Source organism: Pelophylax lessonae, assembly GCF_965119305.1.
Source record: "Pelophylax lessonae genome assembly, chromosome: 6".
In the NCBI taxonomy this organism is placed as follows: domain Eukaryota; kingdom Metazoa; phylum Chordata; class Amphibia; order Anura; family Ranidae; genus Pelophylax; species Pelophylax lessonae.
Genome location: NC_138773.1, coordinates 284,936,753 through 284,962,568, shown reverse-complemented (window position 1 = coordinate 284,962,568; position 25,816 = coordinate 284,936,753). Strand labels below are relative to the sequence as shown.

Sequence of the window (25,816 nt, the reverse complement as noted above, 5' to 3'; positions counted from 1 at the left end):
CAGCCGCTGTAATTTTCTGAAAATGCAATGCAATATGGCTACCTGGAATGTATACAGAATGTATACTGGCCAGACCACACCCCCGAAACATAATTTCCTGCTTGTGTGATTGGCTCACTGGTTTTCCCAGAAGTCTGCACTAAGATACAAGTCAGATTTTTGGCATCCCCTACAGCAAAAATGTCTTTTTTGATAAGATACTCTCAATAGAAAAGCACATCTAAAGGGATGCAAACCCTGCAATTTTCTTCATTAGAGCCCTGCAGGTGCAGGTGCTGGATTATAATAATGAAACCACTCCCATTAGACTCACTTCTGCACATGGGCACAGGCAAACACAGTGATTTCTTCAGAATGAAAAAAGGTAGGAATCTGAAACAAAGTACTAGGCTATGTATAAGGGGATGTGTATTTAATGATAATACCAGTGGTTTTGTAGTTACATGAGGAACCAATATAGCCTTGAGGAGGCCAAGCATATACAGAACGTGTCAAACACAAGGCCTGAGGGCCAAATCACGCCCGCCAGGCCATTTCATGTGGCCCTCACACCTCTCCTGCTGCTGTGGCACCCCTCATGTGCAGCTGCAGAGAGGTTTGTCTCTGTCCCCCCCCTCGTCTCAACAGTTGGAAGCAGAGGGGTGAACAGAACTCCTTCCGCAGATTCTGCACCTCTCTGTGCAGCCACAGCAACTCCTTGTCTCTGCCTCCCTAGGTCTCAGCATTCAGCAGTCTCTGACAGCTTAATCCAGCCCTCCTTCTGTCCTCCTCCAGACCCTGCACTTTCTGCTACCCAGATTTGCCCTCAGCTTCTTCCCAGCAGCAGCACAAGGTAAGGGGGTGCACTGTGATATAAGGTAGGGTGGGGGATTCTTGACTTCTGATGGTGGGGGGGAGGGCTCTTGACATTTGTAGCAATGGGGGGGGGGGGGTGGAGTGCTCTGGGCATCCAGTCCTATAGATACAACTGGCCCTTTGAGCACAACCATAATGCTGATGTGGCCCTTGATGACACTCAGTTTGACACCCATGATATACAGTATACAGTATCTCACAAAAGTGAGTACACCCTCACATTTTTGTGACACTTTGCTACAATGTAAAGTAGTGAGTGCACAGCTTGTATAACAGTGTAAATTTGCTGTCCCCTCAAAATAACTCAACACACAGCCATTAATGTCTAAACCGCTGGCAACAAAGGTGAGTACACCCCAAAGTGAAAATGTCCAAATTGGACCCAAAGTGCCAATATTTTGTGTGGCTAACATTATTTTCCAGCACTGCCTTAACCCTCTTGGGCAGGGGTGGCAAACTCAATTTAACCGAGGGCCGAATCAGCAATATGATTGCCCTTAAAAGGGTTGGGTGTATCTGTAAGACCAGATGTTCAGAGCATCCCATACCCTTTCATCAGTGGTGTCCAAACTTTTTTCAAAGAGAGCCAGATTTGATGAAGTGAACATGCGTGAGGGCCGACCATTTTGCCTGACATTCTTTGGAACATTAAAATTAAATGCAAATTAACTATTTTATGCAAAGTTTATTGCAAACAGCATACTTTTCATTTCGTCACATGGATGACAAATCTAAACAGGTGTTATGCCAGTTATCATGGAGAGAGCGCTGGTCCTGTCATACTAGCGCCAAATTTGTGTTTTTTAGTGCTCCCTTATCAGGCTATAGCCCCGTACACACGATCAGATTATCGAATGATCTTGCGTCCGATTTTTGTTGCATGTTTGTCTCATATCGAAAGTGAAGAGGTTACTTTCATACAAAAATTCCCGTATGACAGAATTCAACATCAGAAGTGATGTCATGTGTTGAATTGTTTTGTATGTGTTCTTTTGTTTCTGAGCATGCCTAGTCTTGCTATTACGATTTTTTTCGGATGATAACTGTACTAATTAAAGGAAAATCGGACGTTGTGTTGACGTACGATAAAAATGTTATAACCTGCACATCCAGATTTGTCGTCTGAAAATTCGTTTTTGGCTGTTGAAAGCACTATACTAACAATCCGAAAATCGGCAGATCGTTCGTCGGATGAAATTTTACTTCCGCCCCCCCCCCTTTTTCTTCCTACTCCACCTCCCTACGTGATTTGTTCTGGTACCAACAACACACCTGTTTGAGCCTGTCATGAACTACAAAGTGCACCCCGCAGGCTCCCTGGTTTGGCCTGCTTTTCCTGGTTTTACTTATTGTATCCTCTGTTTCCCCCGTCTAGTTGCATTACCATGTGGATTATCGCACCCATTTATTTCTTCTCACGTGCTACTGGGCTTTGTTCACCCTTGCTTTGTCTGCTGCTTGACCGCGCCTTCCCACCTGGGCACAGAGTGTTCCCTTTATGGGGTGCCTATGGGTTGGCTACGCTGGTCGCAGGGTCCTGACCACAGCCCCCCCTGGTTGCCTCTTCTCCACCTACTCCTAAGTTTGACCCATGGTTATTGTAGCCGTTATTTTGTTACGCGCATCTGGCTTGTATTTATCTTGTCACTCTGTTTACCAAATTGTTGTTACCTGTTTACTTTGTTCTCCAATAAAATGTTTGAACCAGAAATTTTACTTCCGATTTTCGTATCGTGTGTACAGGCCTTAAGTCTGAGGCCATATTGAGCAAGGGATATAAAGCTGGTGGGGATGGGTGGTGGATGTTAACATTTAGTGTATTCACAAGTAACATGGGTGTTGAAAGATCCAGAGATCCCAGTGGTCCTGAGCAGCACTCTGGAATTCACAGGGGCCACAACAATAGATTTTTCCAAATTATCTGTGGGGCCATATTAAAGAGGCCTGGGGGCCGCAAATGGCCAGTGGGCCGGACTTTGGACATGCCTGCCTTACATAATACGTCAGGAGCCTCCCCACCATCAGAGGTTGAGCCCCCCACCCTCCCTTACATTACAGTACACTACTCTTACCTTGTGCTGCTGCTGGGAAGAAGCTGGAGGCATTGCTGGAAAGCAGAAAGCACAGGGTCTGCAGGAGGGCTGGAGCTCTTCTGCAGCTGCAGGAGAGGTACGAGGGCCACATGAAACGGCCTGGAGGGCCAGATTCGGCCCGCGGGCCTAGTGTTTGACACATGTGCTCTTGGGCATGGAGTTCACCAGAGCTTCACAGGTTGCCACTGGGGTCCTCTTACACTCCTCCATGATGACATCACGGAGCTGGTGGATGTTAGAGACCTTGCGCTCCTCCACCTTCCATTTGAGGATTCCCCACAGATGCTCAATAGGGTTTAGGTCTGGAGACATGCTTGGCCAGTCCATCACCTTTACCCTCAGCTTCTTCAGCAAGGCAGTGGTCATCTTTGAGGTGTGTTTGGGGTTGGTATCTTGTTGGAATACCCAGTCTCCAAAGGTAGGGGATCATACATGTTGGCATTCATGGTTCTCTCTTTTCTTTTTAAACGGTTTTTATTGAAGGCAAAAGAAACATGGTACAGCAATATGCAGTGAAAATATTAGGTACATGCCTAGATAAAACAAGGTGCATTGAGATACAAAACTGCTGCATATAACATTCAAACAACATGTAGCAATGCAATACGTATATGGGATCGACCCGGCGTCCCGTCTGGGATGCAATGAGGGTACGCTCAAACTGTAGGTGTGGCCGAGGCCACGCTGCGTGGATGGACCCCCACACAGAAGGGGTCTCAACCAAAACCAAGGTATAGCTCTTAAGTGGGCACGCCAGGGGCCGAGTGGGGGGGGGGGCTAGGTTGGCAGGGTTGGAAGGAAAGTTGGGTAAGTAGGGGAGGGTCGTGGGGGGGAAGTATCAGCAGGTGCCCGGAGGGAGCCTCGAACCCCCCTAGGGGCCCCGGGTGGGAAAAGAGAGCCGGTAATGAGGACGCCCAATCAGGTGAGTACAAGGCTGTCGTCAAGGCCAGGAGGTAGGCAATGGTCAATCCAGGGTCGCCATAGCCGTTCATAGGGGGCCAGTTTGTTCAACAAGGCATTCATGGTTCTCTCAATGAACTGTAGCTCCCCAGTGCTCACAAAAAACAAAAAAAGTTTTTGTCTATATACGATTCTTTTAACCTATCGAGGGGGTCACTGGGGGACAATGGTTTTAATTACTGTGTCCATTATAGGTACCGTAACGCATCTTGGAGTTTTCCTCTAAATTGAAAATCCTTTTAAATTAAAATCCACAGACGTGAACGCCTTCATTTTAAGATAATTTTATTTTCATGAAAAAAAAAAAAAAAAAAAAAACGCAAATATTATGTTTTCAATAAGCAATTAAATAATGCCTTAATGACCGACAGACACAAACAGCATTTTGCCAATCCATTAAATGAAAGGATCCAGGCGAAGGTTCTAAGCAGCAATTTTAAAGAGTACAATCAACATCGGAGAAAGAGATAAAAAGGAGCCATTTAGCGCAGGTATCTAACGAGCAAGCACAACCTCCGTCCATGGACGCCTATTTCTGCAGTCAACGCTGGCAGTTCATTATCATCCCTAGAGGGGAGATGAGAAAAAACTGAAAGGATAAGGGAGATGAAAAGAAGATCTGTTGCTGGAGTAAGGTTAAAAGCTTTATGCGGCAGGGAATCCTGACACATTAGGACACCCTCATGGGAAAAGTGAAAGGAATTCCAGGTAGTCTTTCAATATTGTAACAGCACTAAGAGAATAAGCTAGTTGGGATTATTTCACATACAAGCAGCGGTGTCTCTGTTCCCCGAGCGCCAGTGCAGACTTTCCATTTTCTAAGTTTCACGTTTGTTCATTTAGATAGCAGGTTTAATGCCCTGGATCTTCTTTTCAAGTAAGAGTTGGATTTAATTATCCTATTCTAAAAGTAGCAAAGTCACAACATACTATTATATTATTATATGTAGCACTGATGTTGTGCCAACACAATTTAAAGGAGATCTTTTTGGGAATTAAAAAAAAAAAAAATCTGCTATAGCGGAGCTTTAAAGTGAACCGGGGAAGCTATAAATATGGAAGCTAACATCGCTGAGCGGTTGCTAGAATTAAAATGAAAGACAAAGTCCCCCTCCACAACAAAGAGAGTTCATCACTGTGCCATTGGTCTTTGGTAAATTGCAGGGATATAGCTGCCTGAAGAACCCTAAAGTAATTCTAACGGTTAGAAAAAAAACAAAAAAACTGACCTGTTATACTTACCTGCTTTGTGTAATGGTTTTGCACAGAGTAGCCCCGATCCCCTTCTTTCTTGGTGCCCCGCCGGTGGCCCTGGCTGCTACCCCCTCCCGAATGCCCCCAATAGCATTTGCTGTGGGGACACTTAAGCAAGCTCACTCTCGAGCCTCACTTCTGTGAATGGACATTGTCCAAAAATGTACAGTGGTGTATTTTATATTTGTTTTATATTGTTGTTGTATTATATATTTGTAAGTATTTGTATACTTACCTGCTATGTGTAATGGTTTTGCACAGAGTACCCCCGATCCCCTTATTTTTGGATCCCCCCGCTGGCGGCCCTGGCTGCTACCCCCTGTCGAATGCCCCCAATAGCAATTGCTGTGGGGGCACTCAAGCAGGCTCGCTCTTGAGCCTAACATCTGTGATTGGACATTGTCCAAAAATGTACAGTGGTGTATTTAGGTTTTGTGCTGCCCTAGGCAAGACTAAAAACACCCCCCCCCCCACCCCACCCCACCCATCTAAATTCCTCCCACCCCAGCGGCTTTTAAAATTGCGCACTCCTGTACAAGGGCGACAAACAATGTAAATCTTACTATCCATAGGCGATGCTTTAAAAGCCTTACAGGTTACCACTTTTGATATACAGAGAAGGTATGGAGAATTACTGCCCATGATCTGACGTTCGTGGTGATACCTCACATGTGTGGGACGATCGCTGTTTGTGTGCGTGAGTGCGAGCCTGGGAGGACGGGGGCACTTTAAATTTTTTTTTAAATTATAAATTTATTTTTATTTATTTATTTTTTTTTTTTTACACTGTTGCCTTATTTTTTTTTTTATCACTTTTATTGCTTTCACAAGGAATGTAAACATCTTTTGACAGCAATAGGCAGTGACAGGAACTCTTTATGGAGAGATCTGGGGTCTTCAGGACCACGCCGAGATTGGCCTTTTTGAATGCAATAGATTCATAAAAACTGGGGCCAATGGTTTCCGAGTAAACCGGAAGTCATGTCATGTCATCACTTCTGGTTTACTGTTACGAAGAGTCGGCTTTGCTCGCCTTTCTTGCCAGCTGGCGGATGCAATGGCTGGTTGCTCTGGTCTTCCAGTGGGACGGGAGAGCCTGGGGGGGTGTCCATCTCTTCCTGTTGCTTGTAATAGCAATCGAGCGGCTAGTGAGCTGCTCTGACTGCTATCACAAGAGAGCCGACTGCCGTCTCTAAATAACGATACCGGGGTGATCCCAGCCATCATCCCGGCATAGACGCCGCCCCCTTGAAAAATGCCGCCCCAGGCAAACACCTTGTTTGCCTCGCAGTAGATACGCCCCTGAAAATATAGGATGCAGCCACTCATGATTGTACACATGCAGCATCTGACGCAAAAATTATACCCTCTATTGTGATCAGTTTGCAATCCACTTAGGTTAATGGGGCCGTGCCAAAAATGGCAAACCAAGCACTTCACTTGTGTTTGCAGTGCAGTATTTATATAAAATAACCCAAAAAATGGACTTTAAAGTGGCAGCCTCCTAAATGCCTGGCAGCCACTGCTCTACCTCCCTCTGAAAAGTGAGCCATTGCGGATTCAGAGGAGAGCTCGAAGATGAAGCCCCGTGTCCCTTCCATAACGCGTAGGACTCCCCTGTTTACCATTTTGTAACCTGCTTTTTTACCCAGGCAATGTGGAATATGCTGTGAGTCACAGTACCTGGGGATGGAGCAAGATGTTCCAAGTTAATGGCCGCCTAAGCTATCCCACTATGTAATTGTATCATTTTCACTTTTTTATGTCACAAGTAAGAGGCGGGGCTTAAAATGGTAATAAACCCAAAATGAAATATGTAATATATTGCAGCTTACCAATCATTAGATTTGGTGGCTGCATTTATTTTATTTTTTTTATATTTTACCCTCTGTTTTCACCGGGTGATCTGGCCAGTAACACACGTCCTGTATTAGGCCCTGTTCACACCTGATGTTTTTCAGCTCATAAAACGCTTTTCTCTAAAGTCTCAAAACACCCAACAAGCAAATTCCCATTCATTTCAATGGCCCCTGTTCACATCTGAGCGTTTTGTCGCTTGAAACAAAATGCCCAAAGCTCAAAAAAGTACATGAGCTCAGTGGCGGCTGGTGCTCCGTGGGCTGGTGGGGGTGGCAGACGGACCACACCATACCCCCCCCCCGACCACATCAGCACACACACCATACCTCCCTGTCGCCGGCTCACTCACTGTGAAGGGCAGGCAGCGGCGCCTTCTATTCCGTCTCCAGCATCTCCTCGAGTCCTCCCTCCTCTTCCTCCACCTTGGCCAATGGCATGGCTTCGCCTTTCGGACAATCGGGAAACGGGTCTCAGGACCCACTTCATGATTGGCCAGGAGGAGGATCCGTGTGACAATAGTGAATATTCATTCGCTATTGTCACACAACTGGGTGGGCTCAGGGTGCAGTGCTCTGCGCCCTGAGCCCACCCTTTTTTTAAGCCTATTAGAGCCTCTGGCTCTAAACACATACTTAAAAAAAAAAAAAAAACATTGGAATTCATGCGTCCGGCACCCTGCATGTAGATTAGGGGGCCAGATGCATGGATGGGGGGGGCGGCGCCCCTGCGCCCCCCATGCACCAGCTGCAGATCTTACACTTCTGGGTCTGGGGCGCGATGGGCGTGCCGCCTGCGTCCCACCACAGCGGGAGCCCAGCAACAAGTACTGCGGACTCGATGTCAGCCGGCACCCGCTGAGTACACATGACACAGGCAGAACGGCAATTAGCCTATGAAAACAAGGCAGATTGTCGCTCTGTCAGAAGGGAAGGCATGGATCCTGTGTCTCTGCTAAGCAGGAACACGGATCTTTGCCTTCCTCTAGTCAACGCACCTCCCCCACAGTGAGTAAGAACAACCTAGGCATACATTTAACCCTTTGATCGCCCCTGATGTTATCCCCTTCCCTGCCAGTGTCATTAGACAGTGACAGTGCATATTTTTTTAGCACAGATCACTGTATTAGTATCACTGGTCCCCCAAATGTGTCAAAAGTGTCAGTTAGGTGACCGATTCGTCTGTCACAATATCACAGTCCTGCTATAAGTCGCTGATCCCCACCATTACTTGTTAAAAAATAAAATAAAAAAAGGGTTTGTAGATGCTATAACTTTTGCACAAACCAATCAATTTACACCTATTGGATTTTTTTTACCAAAAATATGTAGCAAAATACATATTGGAATGCAAAAAAGGGGGGGGGGGGAACCAGAACTCTAAGACTGTCTCAAGGGGACACAAAGGTAATGGTAGAAAGATTTTATTGAAAAAATTAAATAACGCCAATAATACAAGAAAATACGACCACCACCTGACAGATTAAAAATAAACAACTTTGTTATAAATAAAAAAGAAATACATATTGGCCTAAACTGATGAAGATATTTGATTTTTTAAATTTTTTTGGGGGCTGTGTTAACCGATTGCCCACTGCCGCAAGTACATATACTGCGGCGGTCAGCCCCTTACAGGCAAAGTGACGTAGGGGTACATCACTAGCCTGTGAGGCTCTGGGGAGCGAGCGCACTCCCGAGCGGTCACGGACCCCCCCGCGCGTGTGCCCGGCAGACCCGATGTCCGCTGGGCACTTGCGTTCGTTCATTAGAGCGGGAGAAAGGCAGGCGGCTGATGTAAACAAAGTCGCCTGTCATTCTCCCCTGTGTATGAACAGTGATCATACGGTTATTCTATGTAGGACCGTTGATCACTGTTCCTACACATCAAGCCACAGCCAATCACAGTTAGAAACACGCCCCTAGGGACACACACAACCCCTCCCTCTCTAAAAAAGTTAACCCCTTCACTGCCAGTATCATTTTACAGTAACAGTGCATATGTATAGCACTGATTACTGTAGTAATGTCACTGGTACCCCCAAAAGTGTCAAAAATATCAGTCAAGGGTCCGATCTGTCCGCCGCAATGTCGCAGTCCCGCAAAACAAATCGCAGATCACCGCCATTACGCGTTAAAAAAAAAACAACAAAAATGACAAAAATCTTTCCCTTAGTTAGTAAACGCAATAACTGTCGCGCAAACCAATCAAAATACGCTCTTTGTGATTTTACCAAAAATATGTAGCATAAAACAAATTGGCCTAAAATGTTAAAAAATTTAGATTTTTCCTTTTTTTTCATATAAAAAATGTGAAAAATATTATTATTTTTGCAAAATTGACGCTCTTTTTTTGTTTATAGCGCATGATCAAAAAATTGCACAGGTGATCAAATACCACCAAAAGAAAGCTCTGTTTGTAGGAAAAAAAGGACGTTAAATTAGTTTAGGTACAGCGTCGCACCACCGCGCAGTTGTCCGTTAAATTCACGCAGTGCCGAGTCGCAAAATAGGCCCTGGTCAGGAAGGGGGGTAAAATCTTCCGGGGGCTTAAGTGGTTAATAGCGGAAAGGTAAAAATATTGTTTTTTTATATTTTTTAAATGTCGCCCTTTTTTTGTTTATAGCGCAAAAAAAAATAAAAACCGCAGACGTGATCAAATGCCCCCTAAAGAAAGCACCACTTGTTGGAAAAAAAGGAAAAACATTTTATTTGGGTACAGCGTCGCATGATCGCGCAATTGTCAGTCAAAGTAACGCAGTGCTGAATCGGAGAAAATGTCCTGGTCATGAAGGAGGGTAATCCTTCTGGAGCTGAATTGGTTAAAAAAAAAAAATAATAATAAAAATAAAGTGGTAACGTATCTTATCTGAGTTCAAATGTTTATTTGGCATGTAGCAGCTTTTATTTGTTTACAATGGCGTTTAGGACGCGTTGTAGGTGGAGAACGCAGCGCATTGCATAGAGAAGAAGTGGTTAATCTATCTGCGAGGCTGCACAGGGCTGCTTGGTGAACAACTTTAAAATGTGTTTTCATTCCTGACAAGGGATTATATGAAACAGATGACTTACGCTTCTAATTTGTGGCCTTAAATTGCAAACAGAATTTCAGGAGTCGAGCGGAGTAATAAATGGCAACGGAGAAAGCCACACACAGCCAAATCAGTATGTGGTGGTTGTAGGTTAAACTAAATGGGAAGAGACAGGTTATGACGGTTTAGCGTGTTACAAAGAAGAAAGTTTTAAATTACTGTAGCGGCCAGGCGCTGCATTGTTCCCTGCTAGACCGCTCAGCGATGGGGACTGTGTACATCAAGACAAGCAACCTGCAGCCCTACCGGTGTTAAAGGAGAACTCTGGATAAAACCATTATGACATCACATTATTACTGTTCTGTAATCCGTCTCTTTTATTATGTTCTGCACCAGTATTTGCACTAGAGTTTTTCCTAACAGGTCCTAGCAATAGTAATCATACCATAAAAAGGAGAAGCTGTTGATCTTGGATAGAATGATATTGGGGCTGATTTACTAAAACTTGAGAGTGCAAAATCTGGTGCAGCTGTGCATGGGAACCAATCAGCGTCGAACGCAGGCATGCCCAACCTGCGGCCCGGAACCTCAGGCAATGCGGCCCACTGCCCCCTGACAATTTTTTTTTTGCTGGGGAGGAAGGAAGTAAGGTCAGGGGCACGGCCACAGCGGCTTCCAACTAACGGTAGGCAGAGGCTGCCTCAGAGGGGGAAAGCGGAGCATGTGCAGTGTTTCTGACTCCTACCACCATGACCACTTCAAATCACTGAAGTTGTTTATGGTGGTTAGAGTGTTCCTTTATTATCGCTCAGAAGAAGTAAACCTCTGTATACTGATTCCATTTCATTTGATCATCCTCTAGTTGTGTTAAATTAGTGCGGGGGGGGGGGGGGGGCGCGGCGGCGCGGGAAGGGGCGCGAAGGCATTTTATTACTTATATACCTTAACTATAGTATATATTTAATATGCGGCCCGAGAACATTTCTCTACACTCAATGTGGCCCAGAGAAGCCAAAAGGTTGGACACCCATGGTCTAACGTTAGCCATTTATTCTCCAGAAGGTTTACCCCCCCTTAACCACTTTAAGACCGGAAGAATTTGCCCCCTTAATGACCAGGCCCTATTTTGCGATTCGGCACTGCGTTACTTTAGCGGACAATTGCGCAGTCGTGCGACGCTGTACCCAAATACAATTGATGTCCTCTTTTTCCCAAAAATAGAGCTTTCTTTTGGTGGTATTTGATCACCTGTGCGATTTTTATTTTTCGCGCTATAAACAAAAAAAGAGCGACAATTTTGAAAAAAAAAAAAAAAAGCAATATTTTTCACATTCTGCTATATGACATTCTCAAAAAAAAAATAAATGAATAAAAAATCGAAACTTTTTAACATTTTAGGCCAATTTGTTTTCTGCTACATATTTTTGGTAAAAAAAATCGCAGTAAGCGTATTTTGATTGGTTTGCGCAAAATTTATCGCATCTACTAACTACGGGAAAGAGTTATGTAATGTTTTTTTGTAAATTTTGTAATTTTTATTTATTTTTTTATTTTTTTTACTCTGCAATTTTTTGCAGGACTGCACTGTGGCAGACAGATTGGACCCCTGACTGATATTTTTGACACTTTTGGGGGTACCAGTGACATTAATACAGTAATCAGTGCAAAAAATATGCACTGTTATGGTAATAATGACACTGGCAGGGAAGGGGTTAACTTTATGGGTGATAAAGGGGTTAAATGTGAGCCTAGGGGAGTGATTCTAACTGTGGGGGGGGCTTCTGAAATGAGCATAAAGACATGTGATATATAGAAGGATCACAGGGGCTCTGTGATCAATCCAGGGAGAAGAACGGTCAGCTGTGTTTACAACAGCCGACCGTTCTTCTCTCTCAGCGGGGAACGAACGCAGGTGTCAGACGGGAATCGTAGCCGCTTGACGCACACGTTAGCCTGCTGTGAGCCTGCGCTCGCCCCCTAGCCTCCTGAGAGCGAGAGACGTATACCTACATCGCTTTGCCCAGGAGCGGCTGCCTGCCACAGTATATCTGCGGTGGGCATCCATAAAGTGGTTAAAGACCAGGCTATTTTTTTGCCCTAGGGCACTGCGTTACTTTAAAGCGGAGTTCCGGCCACAAAATCGGCATTACCGATTTTTTTTTTACTTACCTTGTAATTGTAGAAAGAAATATTCACCTATCTTCCACTTCCTCCCTCGGCGGCCGCGGCCCGCGCCGTCACTTCCGGTTTGCAATGATTCCTGGGAGCTGAACGTCATCGCTCCCAGGAATCAATGCGACGGCACCGGCCCCGCTCGTCACTTCCGGTGCGACGCCGCATTCTTTGCTAAACAGCTTCTGGGCATGCCCAGAAGCTGTGTAGGAATGCGGCGCATTCTGGGAGAAGAAGACACGGAAGAGGACGCAGAAGAGGATCGCGCTGGCTTCAGCTGCCCACAACAGAGATGGCAACGCTGGAGAAGAAATTTTAAAAGTGATTATTAAATGCGTTTTTTATTTTTTGTGCTATAAACAAAAAAGACAGACAATTGTGAAAAAAGAAAAACAATATTTTCAACTTTCTGCTATAAAGCATATCCAATAAAAGAAATGCAAAAAATCAAATTTCTTCATCAATTTAGGCCAAAATGTATTCTGCTACATATTTTTGGTAAAAAAAAAAAAAAATCAGAATAGATGTATATTGGTTTGCACAAAATTTATAGCATCTACAAACAATGGGATACATTTATGGAATTTTTATTTATTTATTTTAGTGATTTAAAGCAGGACTGCAATATTGCGGTTGATAAATCGGACACCTTACTGACACTTTTGACACTTTTTTTGGAACAAGTGTCAGTAATACAGTGATCAGTGCTAAAGAAAATGCACTGTCACTGTACTAAGGACACTGGCAGGGAAGGGGTTAACATCAGGGGCAATCAAAACATTAAATGTTTTCCTAGGGATTTTCTAGGGAGTGCTTGCTAACTGTGTGGGGGAGGTTCTTGTACTGTGGGAAGGCAGAGATCCGTGTTTCTGCTTAGGTCGGCAAGAGATTACTGATCAGGGTCTCACAAGCTGCAGACTTGATTGCTTCCCCTTGCTTTCTGGAAAGTGCCATAGCAGGAGTGGAGCAGGTCAGTGAGCAGCCTGAAAATGTATGGGGTTCTCATCCAATCCCTGGGGGGGGGTGTGCCCAGTTGGTGATTGCAGAGCACATACAGAGTCGGGGGCTGGAACAGTCTGTGTTCTTGTCTAGTAGAAGAAGCACCCATCCTTGAGGACAACCACCCTCTCAGGCATCCCACCACCCTGAGTTTAGCAAGGTCCCAGCTAAGCTAAGGCAGGGAGCCCTACTTTCTGATAGACTGTTTGCCTGATTTTGGGGGAGGCATCCAAGTACCAAGTACCCAAGTACAAGTGAGTATAGGCCTGAGGGCAGGATATGGGTGATTGTTGCTGTTGTTAACACCCTTTTGCACAAAGACTCAGGCTTATCTTGCCTGGCACATTGTTTATGTCTCAGTGCTGTCCATCTCCTGAGCTATTACTAACAGATTTTCTAAGGAATAGCTGAAAAAGAAAGAGTGTCCTCTTATTACTGTTCAACATTTTGCAGTATCCCACAGCTCCCTCTGCCTTACCCAAGTTATCCAGTATTAAACTAAAAAAAGGCAATCCCCGGACTATTCATTGAGCTCAAAGTGTGGATGCTCAGGGCTGGCCTTTGGGGTGTGCAAGCTGTGCGGCCGCACAGGGCGCCATGGGCAACAGGGGCTCCATGCGGCCATCACAGCCTGCAGCAGTCAGTTACTGACAGCCAGGACGAGTCACAGCAGGACTGTCTGAAGATGGGGCTGGCTGAATATCAACGCACCTGAAAAAATATACCATGTACCATGCCCATAGCACTGCATCTTCTGTACTATGCCTGCAGCACTGCCTCTCTTGTATCATGCTCACAGCCCTGCATGTACCATGCCCACAGCCATGCATCATGCCCGCAGCTCCTGCATCTCCTGTACCATGCCCACAGCCCCTGCATTTCCTGCACCATGCCCACAGCCTCTGCATCTTCTGTACTATGCCCGCAGCACTGCTTCTCCTGTACCATGCCCACAGCCCTGCATGTACCATGCCCACAGCCCTGCATCATGCCCGCAGCCCTGCATCTCCTACACCATGCCTGCAGCCCCTGCATTTCCTGCCCATGGCCCCTGCATCTCCCGTGGCCCCTGCATCTCTTGCACCATGCCCGCAGCCCCTGCATCATGCCCACAGCCTCTGCATCTCCTGCACAATGCCCGCAGCACCTGCATCTCCTGTTCCATGTCCACAGCCCCTGCATTTCCTGCACCATGCCTGCAGCCCCTGCATCTCCTGCATTATGCCTGCAGCCCCTACATCATGCCTGCAGCCTCTGCATCTCCTGCACTATGCCCACAGCCCCTACATCTATCTCTCTTTGTTACAAATATTTTTTTCCTCTTTGTGTATGTTTCGGTGACCAGAGGGTGAGACGCGAGGGGTGAAGATGGGGGGGGGCCGCCACAAGATTAGCTTGCACAGGGCGCCTGAACACCTAAGGTCGGCCCTGTGGATGCTGCTGTGTGCCTGGCTGCCATTACACTGGTGGGAAAGAAAACGAGGGACAAGATAACAGGACCAGCAATAGGATCTGTGCTATGGGAGAAAAGAAGGAGGGGGGAAGGAAGGAAAGAGGGAAGGGAGGATAAAATGAAGGAAGGAAAGAAGGCACGTAATTCTTATTGGGACATATCCCATTACTTTATGGTCATAGTGACAACACTGGAAATTAAAAGTGGAAATATAGTGAGAGTGAATGTCCGAAACAGGGATACATAACACAATAAAAGCCTGGCAGGGATTCTAACCCCTCCCAAACTCTGTCCAATACTAGATAAATATGTCTGGTGTTCTACTTTAAGCATTGAGGCAGTTTAATGAACCTGGCTGATGAACAGGTAGGCTGTGTCTCCTCCATGTATATCAAGTCCTGATTTCTATTTTGTTTGGAATTCATTTTTTTTTTTCTTTAGCTAGGCACGCGTCTCTGGCATATATCTTGTAAACACGAAATTGGTACTAGGTAGAACATTGTTTTCCTCCTTTATCTTAAAATTTTAATTTAAACCAGGAGTTTTTTTTTTTTCCGCCTGTTTGTTTTAACTGTGTCCTGACATCTATTCCCCAGGTCAGTGTAACCATGTTTAACAAACCAAACTGTCAGGGATTCAGATAAAAAAGTGTCAAGAGCCGTCTTGCATTATCTCGCCTTCTCTCACATCTAGAAAAATGCAGGTTTCCCTTGCGGTAGCTAAACCAAATTTGGAAAAACCTTAAATACGGAGGATGTGTAAGTGTGGTTTTACATAACTGCATTCTTGCAAAAGACAGGCAGAAACCTGATCATTTCATTACAGGCGCGCTGGCAATAACAGGTTTACTCGGTAAATACCGATGTCCAGCCATGTCTCACTTTACCAACTTTCTAACCGCGGCCTGAAATAGGACGCAACGTGCGCAGGCCAAGGGAACGGCACACCGGAATGGGCGGCTCAGGGCTATTCTGAACCTTCAGGGAATGATTTATTAGAACTGAACACCAAGCAATTGTACAGTATATATGGTATCAGTATACGTATATTGTTGATACATTCAGAAAAGTTTTAGGTTTCTTTCTTAGTGAGCAATAGAAAAAATAAAGCAAAAAAAATTAGCATATACATTTGCTACACAAGCCATATTATAATTGAATGTCATTAACAATTACCTTTCCTTTTACATCTGCAGCTGCTTTTCTGTACAATTCAATGTAATCTGGACAACCGAAGGCCTTCTGTACAAAGGTGGTGTACAGAATTTCCCCAGAAATGTAATTCCCTGCTTGAGTGATTGGCTCACTCATTTTTCCAGAAGTCTGCACTAAGATGCAGGTAAGGAATTTTAGGCATCCTCTGCAATAGGAATTATAATTTTGGTGAGATATTCCCTAATTGAGCACATCTTAAAGTGGTTGTAAACCTACCTTTTATAATTTGTACCTATAGGTAGGCCTATAATAAAGCTTACCTATAGGCAGGGCCGGTGCTTCCACTAGGCAAACTAGGCAGCCGCCTAGGGCGCATTGCCACCTAGGGGCGCAGCCAGGAGTCAGCACCCTCTCTCCATCATGAATTCTCCATCATGAATGATTATTGTGAGCTGAGGCGAGGGGCAAAGGTAGGGAGAAAGAAGGGACAGCGGAAGATGCCAAGTGTCTTAGGAAGTGGTAGAACTACCAGGCCCTGGCTTTCCACCATTGTTGGAGGGGCCCCAAAAGGCAAGAAGGGAGCCCCCCAGAGTGCATCCTGCATGATGATCCTCTTCAGGTGGAGCTGAGCAGCAGCAAGTGACTCTCTGCACTGAGGTGGTGGGCAGCCGTTTATTTTCCTGGGTCGGTATTAAGCAGGGAGCGGAGGAGAGCTGAACCTGAGCCAGAGCTCGGCAATGGAGGGCAGAACCTTTACTGGGGCAGAAGCGACGAGGCACCAGAATGGTCTGAGAAGGTTGGTGATGAAGGACGTGTGGAGCTCTCTGACTGCTGCTTTTCCCTCCACCAGGAGCCACCGCGTTTAACAGGGGTTCGGGGTCACCAGGTGTACCATGAGGAATAGGGGTCCCTGGGTGTGCCATGGGGGATTGGGGTCCCCAGGTGTGACACGGAGGAACATCAGGGTCCCCAAATGTGACATGGAAAAACATCAGGATCTGACATAGAGGTACATCGGGGTCAGTGGGTATGACAGCATGACATGGAGTAATATTGGGGTCCCAGGGTGTGACATGGAAAAACATCAAAGTCCCTTGGTGTGACATGGAGGGACACAAGGGTCCCCCGGTGTGAAATGGAGGAATATGGGGGTCACTGGGTATGACAGCATAACATGGAGGAACCATCAGATCAGGGTCACATAGAGGAGTTTTTAACCCCTTCCCTTTTTTGGGGGGGGGGCACAAGTAGCTGGTCTTGCCTAGGTCCATATAGTCTAGCACCGGCCCTGCCTATAGGTACTGTAAAAATCTCCTAAACTTGCAGCGTTTTGGAGATATTTACATTGCATGCAGCCGATGACGTCATCGGCGCATGCGCTCTGAAGGAACGGCCGCCCGTGCCGTGTCTTCAGAGCCCTGTTCCATGACCGACGGCTGCCACGCGCATGTGCGGGAGTGACGTCACACGGCTCTGGCTATTAGTACAACAGAAGTCCGCAGACCCGGAAGGAAGACGGCTTCCAGCGGGGACAATGCGGGCTTCGTTTGCAGGTAAGTGTCACATAATATGCTAGTATGCGATGCATACTAGCATATTATGCATTTACTTTGCAGGTAAGAAAAAAAGAATAAAAAAAGAGCAGACTTTACTTCCTCTTTAAGGGATGCAGACACTGCAACTTTTCTCAATAGGACTCTGCAAGTACATCGGCTGATGCTTGAACACAGTCAGTTCCATTCAGGAGCCAGACTTCCAAGGAAATAGTTAAACATACATTTTTTTTTCTTAGGAAGAGAACTAGCTAAGACTTTGCTACAAAGTTTGTTAAAGTCCTTGCAATATATACATAGATCACCCAGAGGGATTTGTTTTTGTTCTCAACAAAAGTGGAGTTAAAAGAGATGTATGGGTTTCTGTTTTTTCCAGAATCGTTCTTACCTAGGTGGATGCAGCATCGGTTTTAAGGCTGCATCTGTCCCCCTGCGCCCCACCCCTCCGTGCTCGCGCGCAGAAGCGAATGCATATGTAAGTTGCACCCGCATATGTAAACGGTGTTAAAAAAACACACATGTGAGATATTGCCACGATTGTTAGAGTGAGAGCAATAATTCTATCACAAGACCTCATCTGCAACTCTTTAAAGGTAACCATTTACATTTTTAAAGCATCACCTATGGAGATTTTTAAGTACCATAGTTTGTCACCATTCCACAAGTGTGTGCAATTAAAGCATGACATGTTAGGTATCTATTTACTCAGCGTAACATCATATTTCACATTATACCAAAAATTGGGCTCACTTTACTGTTTTTTTTTTTTTTAATTCATGAAAGTGTATTTCTTTCAAAAAATTGCATTTGAAAGATAGCTGCGCAAATACAGTGTGGCATAAAGTATTGCAACAATCGCCATTTTTTTTCTCTAGGGTCTCTGCAAAATAATATATATATATATATATAATGTTTGGGGGTTTTAAGTAATTTTCTAGCAAAAAATACAGATTTTAACTTGTAAGCAACAAATGTCAGAAAAAGGCTTAGGCATGAAGGGGTTAAAGTTATACTATATACACCCTGTTTAATTTACATTATCCCTTCTCTTTCTGTATGTGTGTAATAGCATTGTAATAATTTTATCAAAACAAAAAATGTATATATATCTAAGCACCTTTTTCGTAATTGATATACAGCTGTCACATGACCCAGATCTTTCCCAGCCTGTCTGCAGGGAAACATAAGCAGGAGCATCTAGTACTCTCCTCCTGGTCACATGTTCAAAAAAAAAAACAGTCTTTGGAATACAGAGTAAAAATAAATATATAATATCAATAAACTGTTTTAGTGCCGGTTCACACTGGGGCGACCTGTGAGGCGACCTGGTCGCCTCACAGGTCGCCGCAGGTCGCCTCCCATAGGGAAGCTGCGGACCCGTTCTAATAGGAGCGACACAAGTCGCTCCGACCTAGAAAAAGGGTCCGGAGCTTCTTTGGGGCGACCAGGAGGCGACCGCCATAGACTTCAATGTTATGAAGTCTGTGGCGGCCGCTCCGAGGTCGCGGCCCGCTGCTCGCACCGCGATCTCGGAGGTCGCCCCTGCGAGTAGCGTCGCGGTAATGTGAACCGGCGCTTAAATTGCCATACAAATATATATTTGAAAACAAATCTTTTGGCAATAACATAATGTGGTCAGATTTCTGCCAGTCACAGGCTGTGTCATGGAGCAAGGAGGAGGAGGGAGGGCGTGGGCTGTCATTTACCCCTGTGTATACGCCCACATGTGTGACTCTATAGCAGTGATGGTGAACCTTGGCACCCCATTTCCCATGATGCTCCTGCTCTCTGCAGTGTAGTGGAGCTTCATGGGAAATGTAGTTCCAATACATCTGGGGTGCCAAGTTTCGCCATCACTGCTCTATAGTCACATAGGCAGCTCAGATGTGATAGAGAGGAAATGCTCAGCATAGAAACTCATTTAAAACTGAGCATGTGCAGAGCTTCCACCACAGCTGCAAAATCCCTAGCTGAATTTGGGACATGAACAGAAGGGGAAGATAGAGAACAGCAAGATCTACCAGGTTTATTGCAGAATGCAGAAAATGAATCGCATAGTCACTGAGTGAGTATGAACATCATGTAATACACCATTAATTCAACATTTTGTGTTGAATTAGTGTGAGTTTAGTGGAACTTTAAAGCGGAGTTCCGGCCACCAAAATAAAAATTTCAATGAAAATACCCCCGGGACAGTCAGGGCTAGTCCATTCCACAATGGATAGCCTCTGATCTGTCCCGGTTCGCACTTATCTTTTAGAAGAAATACTTACCTTGAAAATTTCTTCTCCAGTGCTGCCATCTCAGGTGTGGGCAGCTGAAGCCAGCGCGATCCTCTTCTGCGTCCTCTTCCGTCCTCTTCGGTCCCACGATGTACTGCGCCGGCCCTGCTGTCACTTCCGGAGCTGAAGCGTCATCCCTGCCCAGAAGCTGTTAGCAAGGTATGACGCGCCTGCACCGGAACTGACATCGGGGCCGGTGCCGGCGCATTGATTCCTGGGAGCGATGACGTTCAGCTCCCAGAAATCATTGCAAAGCGGAAGTGACGGCGCGGGCCCGGGCCGCCGAGGGAGGAAGTGGAAGAGAGGTGAGTATATTTTTCTGAAATTACAAGGTAAGTAAAAAAAAAAAAAATCGTAACTATCCATTTCCTTTTCAGGTCACCTAGAAGCAAGCAGATGGCCCAAAATCGACTATGTTGATTTTGGGGCTGGAACTCCGCTTTAAAGCAGCTATTATATTCTGTATACAACAATGCTGGGGATGCAGCATGTTTACAGGTCAATGTGACAACCATCAAATGTTGAAAACTGGATGGGGTCAAATGGATGCTGCAAAAGGCAGAAAAAAAATTCGTACCACAAAGAAAAAAAAAACTGCAAATTTGTTACAGTTGAAAAAATGTTATAAATATAATACAATATTATTATTATTACAATTTTTTGTTAGCTAGTGCTGTGTTTAAATATGTAACTGTCCTGTACTTTGTAATAAAATCCTGTACATACCTGCTTAAAAAAACAAACCAAATGGAGTGCCTGCACTGGAGACAAAAAAAGCTCCAGCAAGAGACAATAATTTCAGTCTATTTTAGAAGGTTTGCTCTATATCAGGTATGACAGACTCTTGATTTTGGCATTGAGGATTGGCAGGGTGGGTGGGTGAGTTCAGGCGGAATTCAGGTATATGTTATTAGGAGAACAAAAACGACAAAAATAAATAAATGATAGCGATTATCTAAAATGACTAAGCTGCAGAACACACATTTCTAGCCAGTTACATAATACATCCAAGGACTTTGCTAATTCCCAGAAAGGACACACCACAATCTACCGAGCAGGAAGCCCTGTCTATGATCAGGTTTGAATTAACTCCCAATGTATAATGGGCAGCAGAGACCCTAATCACAAATAACGTTTTGGTGCACCCAAAAGTTTATATATAGGCGAAGGGTGGTGTTTTAGGTTTTCTGATGGCTTCATATGTTTCTTGGCGACTCCAACGGTATGATTTTATTGTGACAAATCCTGGTTCTGTCCCCCCCCCCCCATATCTTTTATTTTCCCACTCACTCCTACTTGGGATTCAAAATATTAAAATGAAACTGAAGATCTAAGAAACTGCAGAAGACCTTTTCTTAGAAGTCATGGCAGGTAGATCTTGGAAGAATGTGCAGAAATCTTAGAACTGGTGTCCAAAAAACATATATGAAACCATTAGGTTTATCACCCTGACATTTACTAATAAATTGGTTTTTAACCTAAATCTCGAGAGCAGAAAAGCCTTTTCCAGCTGATAAAAACATTATGATCTCATTGGTGCAATGAGGGGGAACAGAAAGCATTCTTGAATTAAGATCAGAAGGGTCAATCCAGGGGTCATGAGACAGAAGTATTAGTTACCTCTACTTTTCATGTAGACCAAATGACCCTTCATCTAATTATCAAACCATAAGTTGGGTTTTCCATTCTCATAAAGAGGCCGTTGTTTGAAAAAGTTAGATTTGTTGATTGCAAAAAGTTTTTCAAACCCATGTAACCTTTATGTAGCCACAATATACTGTAGTATATCAGCCATATCATGAGGACTGGTTGTTTTGTACCTATCCATTTCTGATTATAATGACTTTTTGACTATCGTATAAAGAGTTTGCATTGGTGGTCTTTCTATAACTTGTTAGTTTCTCTAAAAAGACCATATATTTGCAAAATACACAAGCTAAAGTGCTAGATATTGTAAAAGCTAGGCCTCAAATAATAGAAATACACATATATTAACCACTTAAGCCCCGGACGATTTTACCCCCTTCCTGACCAGGAGGTATTTTGCGATTCGGCACTGCGTGATTTTAATGGACAATTGTGCGGTCATTCAACACTGTACCCAAATGAAATTGACGTCCATTTTTTCCCACAAACAGAGCTTTCTTTTGGTGGTATTTGATCACCTGTGCGATTTTTTGATCATGCGCTATAAACATAAAAAGAGAGACAATTTTGCAAAAATAACAATATTTTTCACATTTTTTTACATGAAATTCCCCCAAAAATGTAAAAATCTAATTTTTTTTAACATTATAGGCCAATTTGTTTTCTGCTACATATGTTTGGTAAAAAAAATCGCAATAAGCGTGTTTTGATTGGTTTGCGCAAAAGTTATTGCATTTACTAACAAAGGGAAAGATTTTTGTCATTTTTATTGTTTTTTTTTTTAACGAGTAATGGCAGCGATCTGCAATTTTTTTTGTGGGACTGCGACATTGCGGCGGACAGATCGGACCCTTTACTGACATTTTTGACACTTTTGGGGGTACCAGTGACATTACTATAGTAATCAGTGCTATACATACGCACTGTTACTGTAAAAATGACACTGGCAGGGAAGGGGTTAACTTTAATAGTGATGCAGTGGCTAAGTGTGTCCCTAGGGGCGTGCTTCTTACTGTGCAGGGATGTGGCTTTTCATGTAACAGCAGAGATCTACGATCCTACATAGAAGGACCCTATGATCTCTGCTGTTACACAAGGGAGAATGAAAGGGGGCTTTGTTTACATTAGCCGCCTGCCTTTCTCCCTCTCCACCCGACGATCGCGAGTGACCGGCGGACATCGGGTTTGCCGGTCACACGAACGGGGATCACAGTGAGCGAGCGGGGGCGGGAGCGCGCCTCCGGCGGCGCGCGCTCGCCCCCTATTGGCTCGCAGGCGAGTGACGTACCCATAAGCCACTTTGCCTGGCCGGGGCTGACCGCTGAAGTATATGTACTTGCGGCGGTCGGCAAGCGGTTAAGAGGAGCATTCAATAACTGACAGCACACCTCTGCTTTGCTAAAGTTGGACAAGCAATTGGTTCATATTGATGGCAGCCCCACCTGCAAATACTCGGCTTTTTAAACTCCTCTGCTGATCTGTTCAAACACCAGGAGCAAAAAAGGTACCCAGGACTTCCAGGTACGAGGGAACATTTCTCCCCTCCCTCTCATTTGGCAGTGCTTGTGCTCAGTTATTTCCCATTCAGGCACCTAGCCACATGGAGCTTAGAGCTTACATAAGGATTACTCTCACTCACTGAAGGTAACAGTGGAGGAATAAGGAGAAGACAAGTATACAAAAGAAGCTTGTGGGACTCATGGCTGCCTTATATAAAGCAGTCGCTGTTCAACTGATAAGTTAATTTTTAAATTGACTTTTGTCAAGCCGAGTGTTCCTTTTATGGCCACCTACAGCTCAAATTTGGGCAATTTATTCAGGAATTCCCCGGCTCAAAGCTAAATGTAAACAAAGGGACCAAAGATACAGGTGATGTAATTACCCACCTATGGCAACGCCCATATTTGGAAATGTATTTGCCATTGAGTGGAAGGCTCCTGATTGAGAAATGAGACTAGTTCCCCATGCTGGATGTACCCAAGTTGATTGATCGATAAAGTTGGGTACAATCAGCCTACCCATATATGGTGTAAATCTTGGCCAGTTCTGCTGAACCAGCTGAGATTCTAAATGTCTCTGGTCAGCTTTAAAGCCTTTCCATTTAATGAAAAGCCTGCTTTATTCAAAGCCCCTTCCTCACAACCATAAAAAAAGCCTTATTCAATTCTTTTTTATTTTTTTAGTTTTGGACAAACTTGCAATGTTTCCCATCGCAGGAGCCTGTCTTGAGAAAGGCATGGGGGGCACAATTTCTGAATTCCTTCTGAAAATTAAAGTTTCCTGGTTGGGTCGGGCTTCAAAACTTAAGCCACAAACCTGGAACAAGCTTGCTTTAAAGGAGTGTTTGATTTCCCTTTATTCGTTCAAAGTCACTGAGGACAAAGGGATTGATTTAGGAAAGGCAAATAGACTGCGCTTTGCAAAGTGCAGTTGCGCTCTGCAAGAGCAGTTGCTCCAGAGCTTATTAAATGAGGAGAAGCTCTGCTGACTTCCATCATCCAATCCTGAGCAAGCAAAAATGCTGTTTTGTTTAATTTTCCTTGCATGTGATTGGATATTTTTTGCAAAGTGAAGCTTTACCTCATTTACTAACCTTTGGAGCAATTGCACCTGCAGAGTCTAGTTGCCTTTAGTAAATAAACCCCAAAGTGTCAAACTGACGGCCAGGGAACCAAAATTCCCAAAAGTAGAGGTCAGCAATAGCGGCCTACATATTTGTGTCACTTTAGGCAGCACATGTGTGGCTAACACCTGAGAAGGGGCAAACTTTGGCTAGGTCATACTGGGATTATAAAACAGATTGAAAACTCTCTGTTGAGTGCTGGCGACTGCCATAACCTGCCTTCATCACCCCCATGGATAGCCAAGAATAGTCCAGGTGTTGAATTGGCTAGTGAATGAAGGACTGGACCATTTATAGCCATCCTATGAACACAAACCAAAGCTGAACATAACTGGGCAACGACATGGCAAATGAGGTTTAACCACTTTACCACCGGAGGATTTTGCTGTCTTCCGTCCAGGCCACTTTTTGCGATTCGGCGCTGTGCGACTTCAACTGACAATTGCGCGGTCGTGCGACGCCGTACCCAAACGAAATTTACGTCCTTTTTTTCCCACAAACAGAGCTTTCTTTTGGGGGTATTTGATCACCTGTGCGATTTTTACTTTTTGCGCTATAAACAAAAAAAGAGCGTTTATTTTGAAAAAATAACAATATTTTTAACATTTTTTTATATGAAATTCCCCCCAAAAAAGATGTAAAAACCAATTTTTTAAAACATTTTTGGCCAATTTGTTTTCTGCTACCTATGTTTGGTAAAAAAAAAATCGCAATAAGCGTATTTTGATTGGTTTGCGCAAAAGTTATTGCATTTACTAACAAAGGGAAAGATTTCTGTCATTTTTGGTGTTTTTTTTTTTAACGCGTAATGGCGGCGATCTGCGATTTTTTTTGTGGGACTGCGACATTGCGGCGGACAGATCGGACCCTTGACTGACATTTTTGACACTTTTGGGGGTACCAGTGACATTACTGCAGTAATCAGTGCTATATATATGCACTGTTACTGTAAAAATGACACTGGCAGGGAAGGGGTTAATTTTATTGGAGAGGGAGGGGTTAATGTATGCCTGGTGCTTACTGACGTGTAGGGGGGGAGGTGACTGTGTGAGTCATGGACAGATCGGATGTCCAGCTATGCTGAAAAGTCCGATCTGTCACTCCCTGTCACTATGGAGATCCGCCCGCTTGTGTTTACACAGGCGGGCGGATCTCCACACTAGATCCTCGGCGATCGCCGCTGCTCCTCCCCTGGCCCGACTCCCGCTGTGAATGAAAACAGCGGGAGCGAGCCTCCGGCGGCGCGCAAGCACCGCCCAGAAGGGGGAGTGTCTGACGACGTTAATACTACGTCGTCAGACGATAACGAACCACTTTGCCGCAGTAGTACTACCGTACTCAGTCGGCAAGTGGTTAATGTGGAGAAGTGTAAGGTTTTGCACTTGGGGACTAAAAACATAAAAGCACAATACACGTTAGGAGGGGAACCTTTGGGGGAATCAAAAAATGGAGAAAGATCTGGGAGTCTTGGTAGAGGATAGACTAAGCAATAGCATGCAATGTCAAGCGGCAGCTGCCAAAGCCGGCAGAATATTAGCATGCATAAAGAAAGGGGATATATTCCAGAGATAAGACTATAATCCTTCCACTTTATAAAACTCTGGTCCGACCGCACCTGGAGTATTCTGTCCAGTTCTGGTCGCCAGTCCTCAGGAGGGATGTGTTGGAGCTGGAGAGAGTCCAGAGAAGGGCAACTAAACTAATTAGGGTATTGGAGGACCTTAATTATAAAGAGCGTCAGCAATCACTTGATTTATTCTCCCTGGAGAAGAGATGCCTGAGAGGGGACATGATAGCAATTTATAAATATCTCAATGGTGATCTCAGCATAGAAAAAAATCTATTCAGTCGAAAGGATTGCATGAGGACTTGAAGGCATACGATGC

The 25,816-nt window shown here is 44.7% G+C and overlaps 1 protein-coding gene across 1 annotated transcript in view; it reads left to right on the top strand.

The window, feature by feature from the left end:
* Nucleotides 1-3,852: 3,852 nt before the first annotated feature.
* LOC309558739 (uncharacterized protein) overlaps nucleotides 3,853-25,816 on the top strand; it is a gene marked incomplete at both ends in the record, with an annotated part of 36,250 nt that continues 14,286 nt past the window's right edge. Inside the window, one exon of the mRNA XM_082261786.1 lies at nucleotides 3,853-3,870. Coding sequence (XP_082117912.1) covers nucleotides 3,853-3,870 — 18 coding nt within the window. The remainder of the gene's footprint in view (nucleotides 3,871-25,816) is intronic.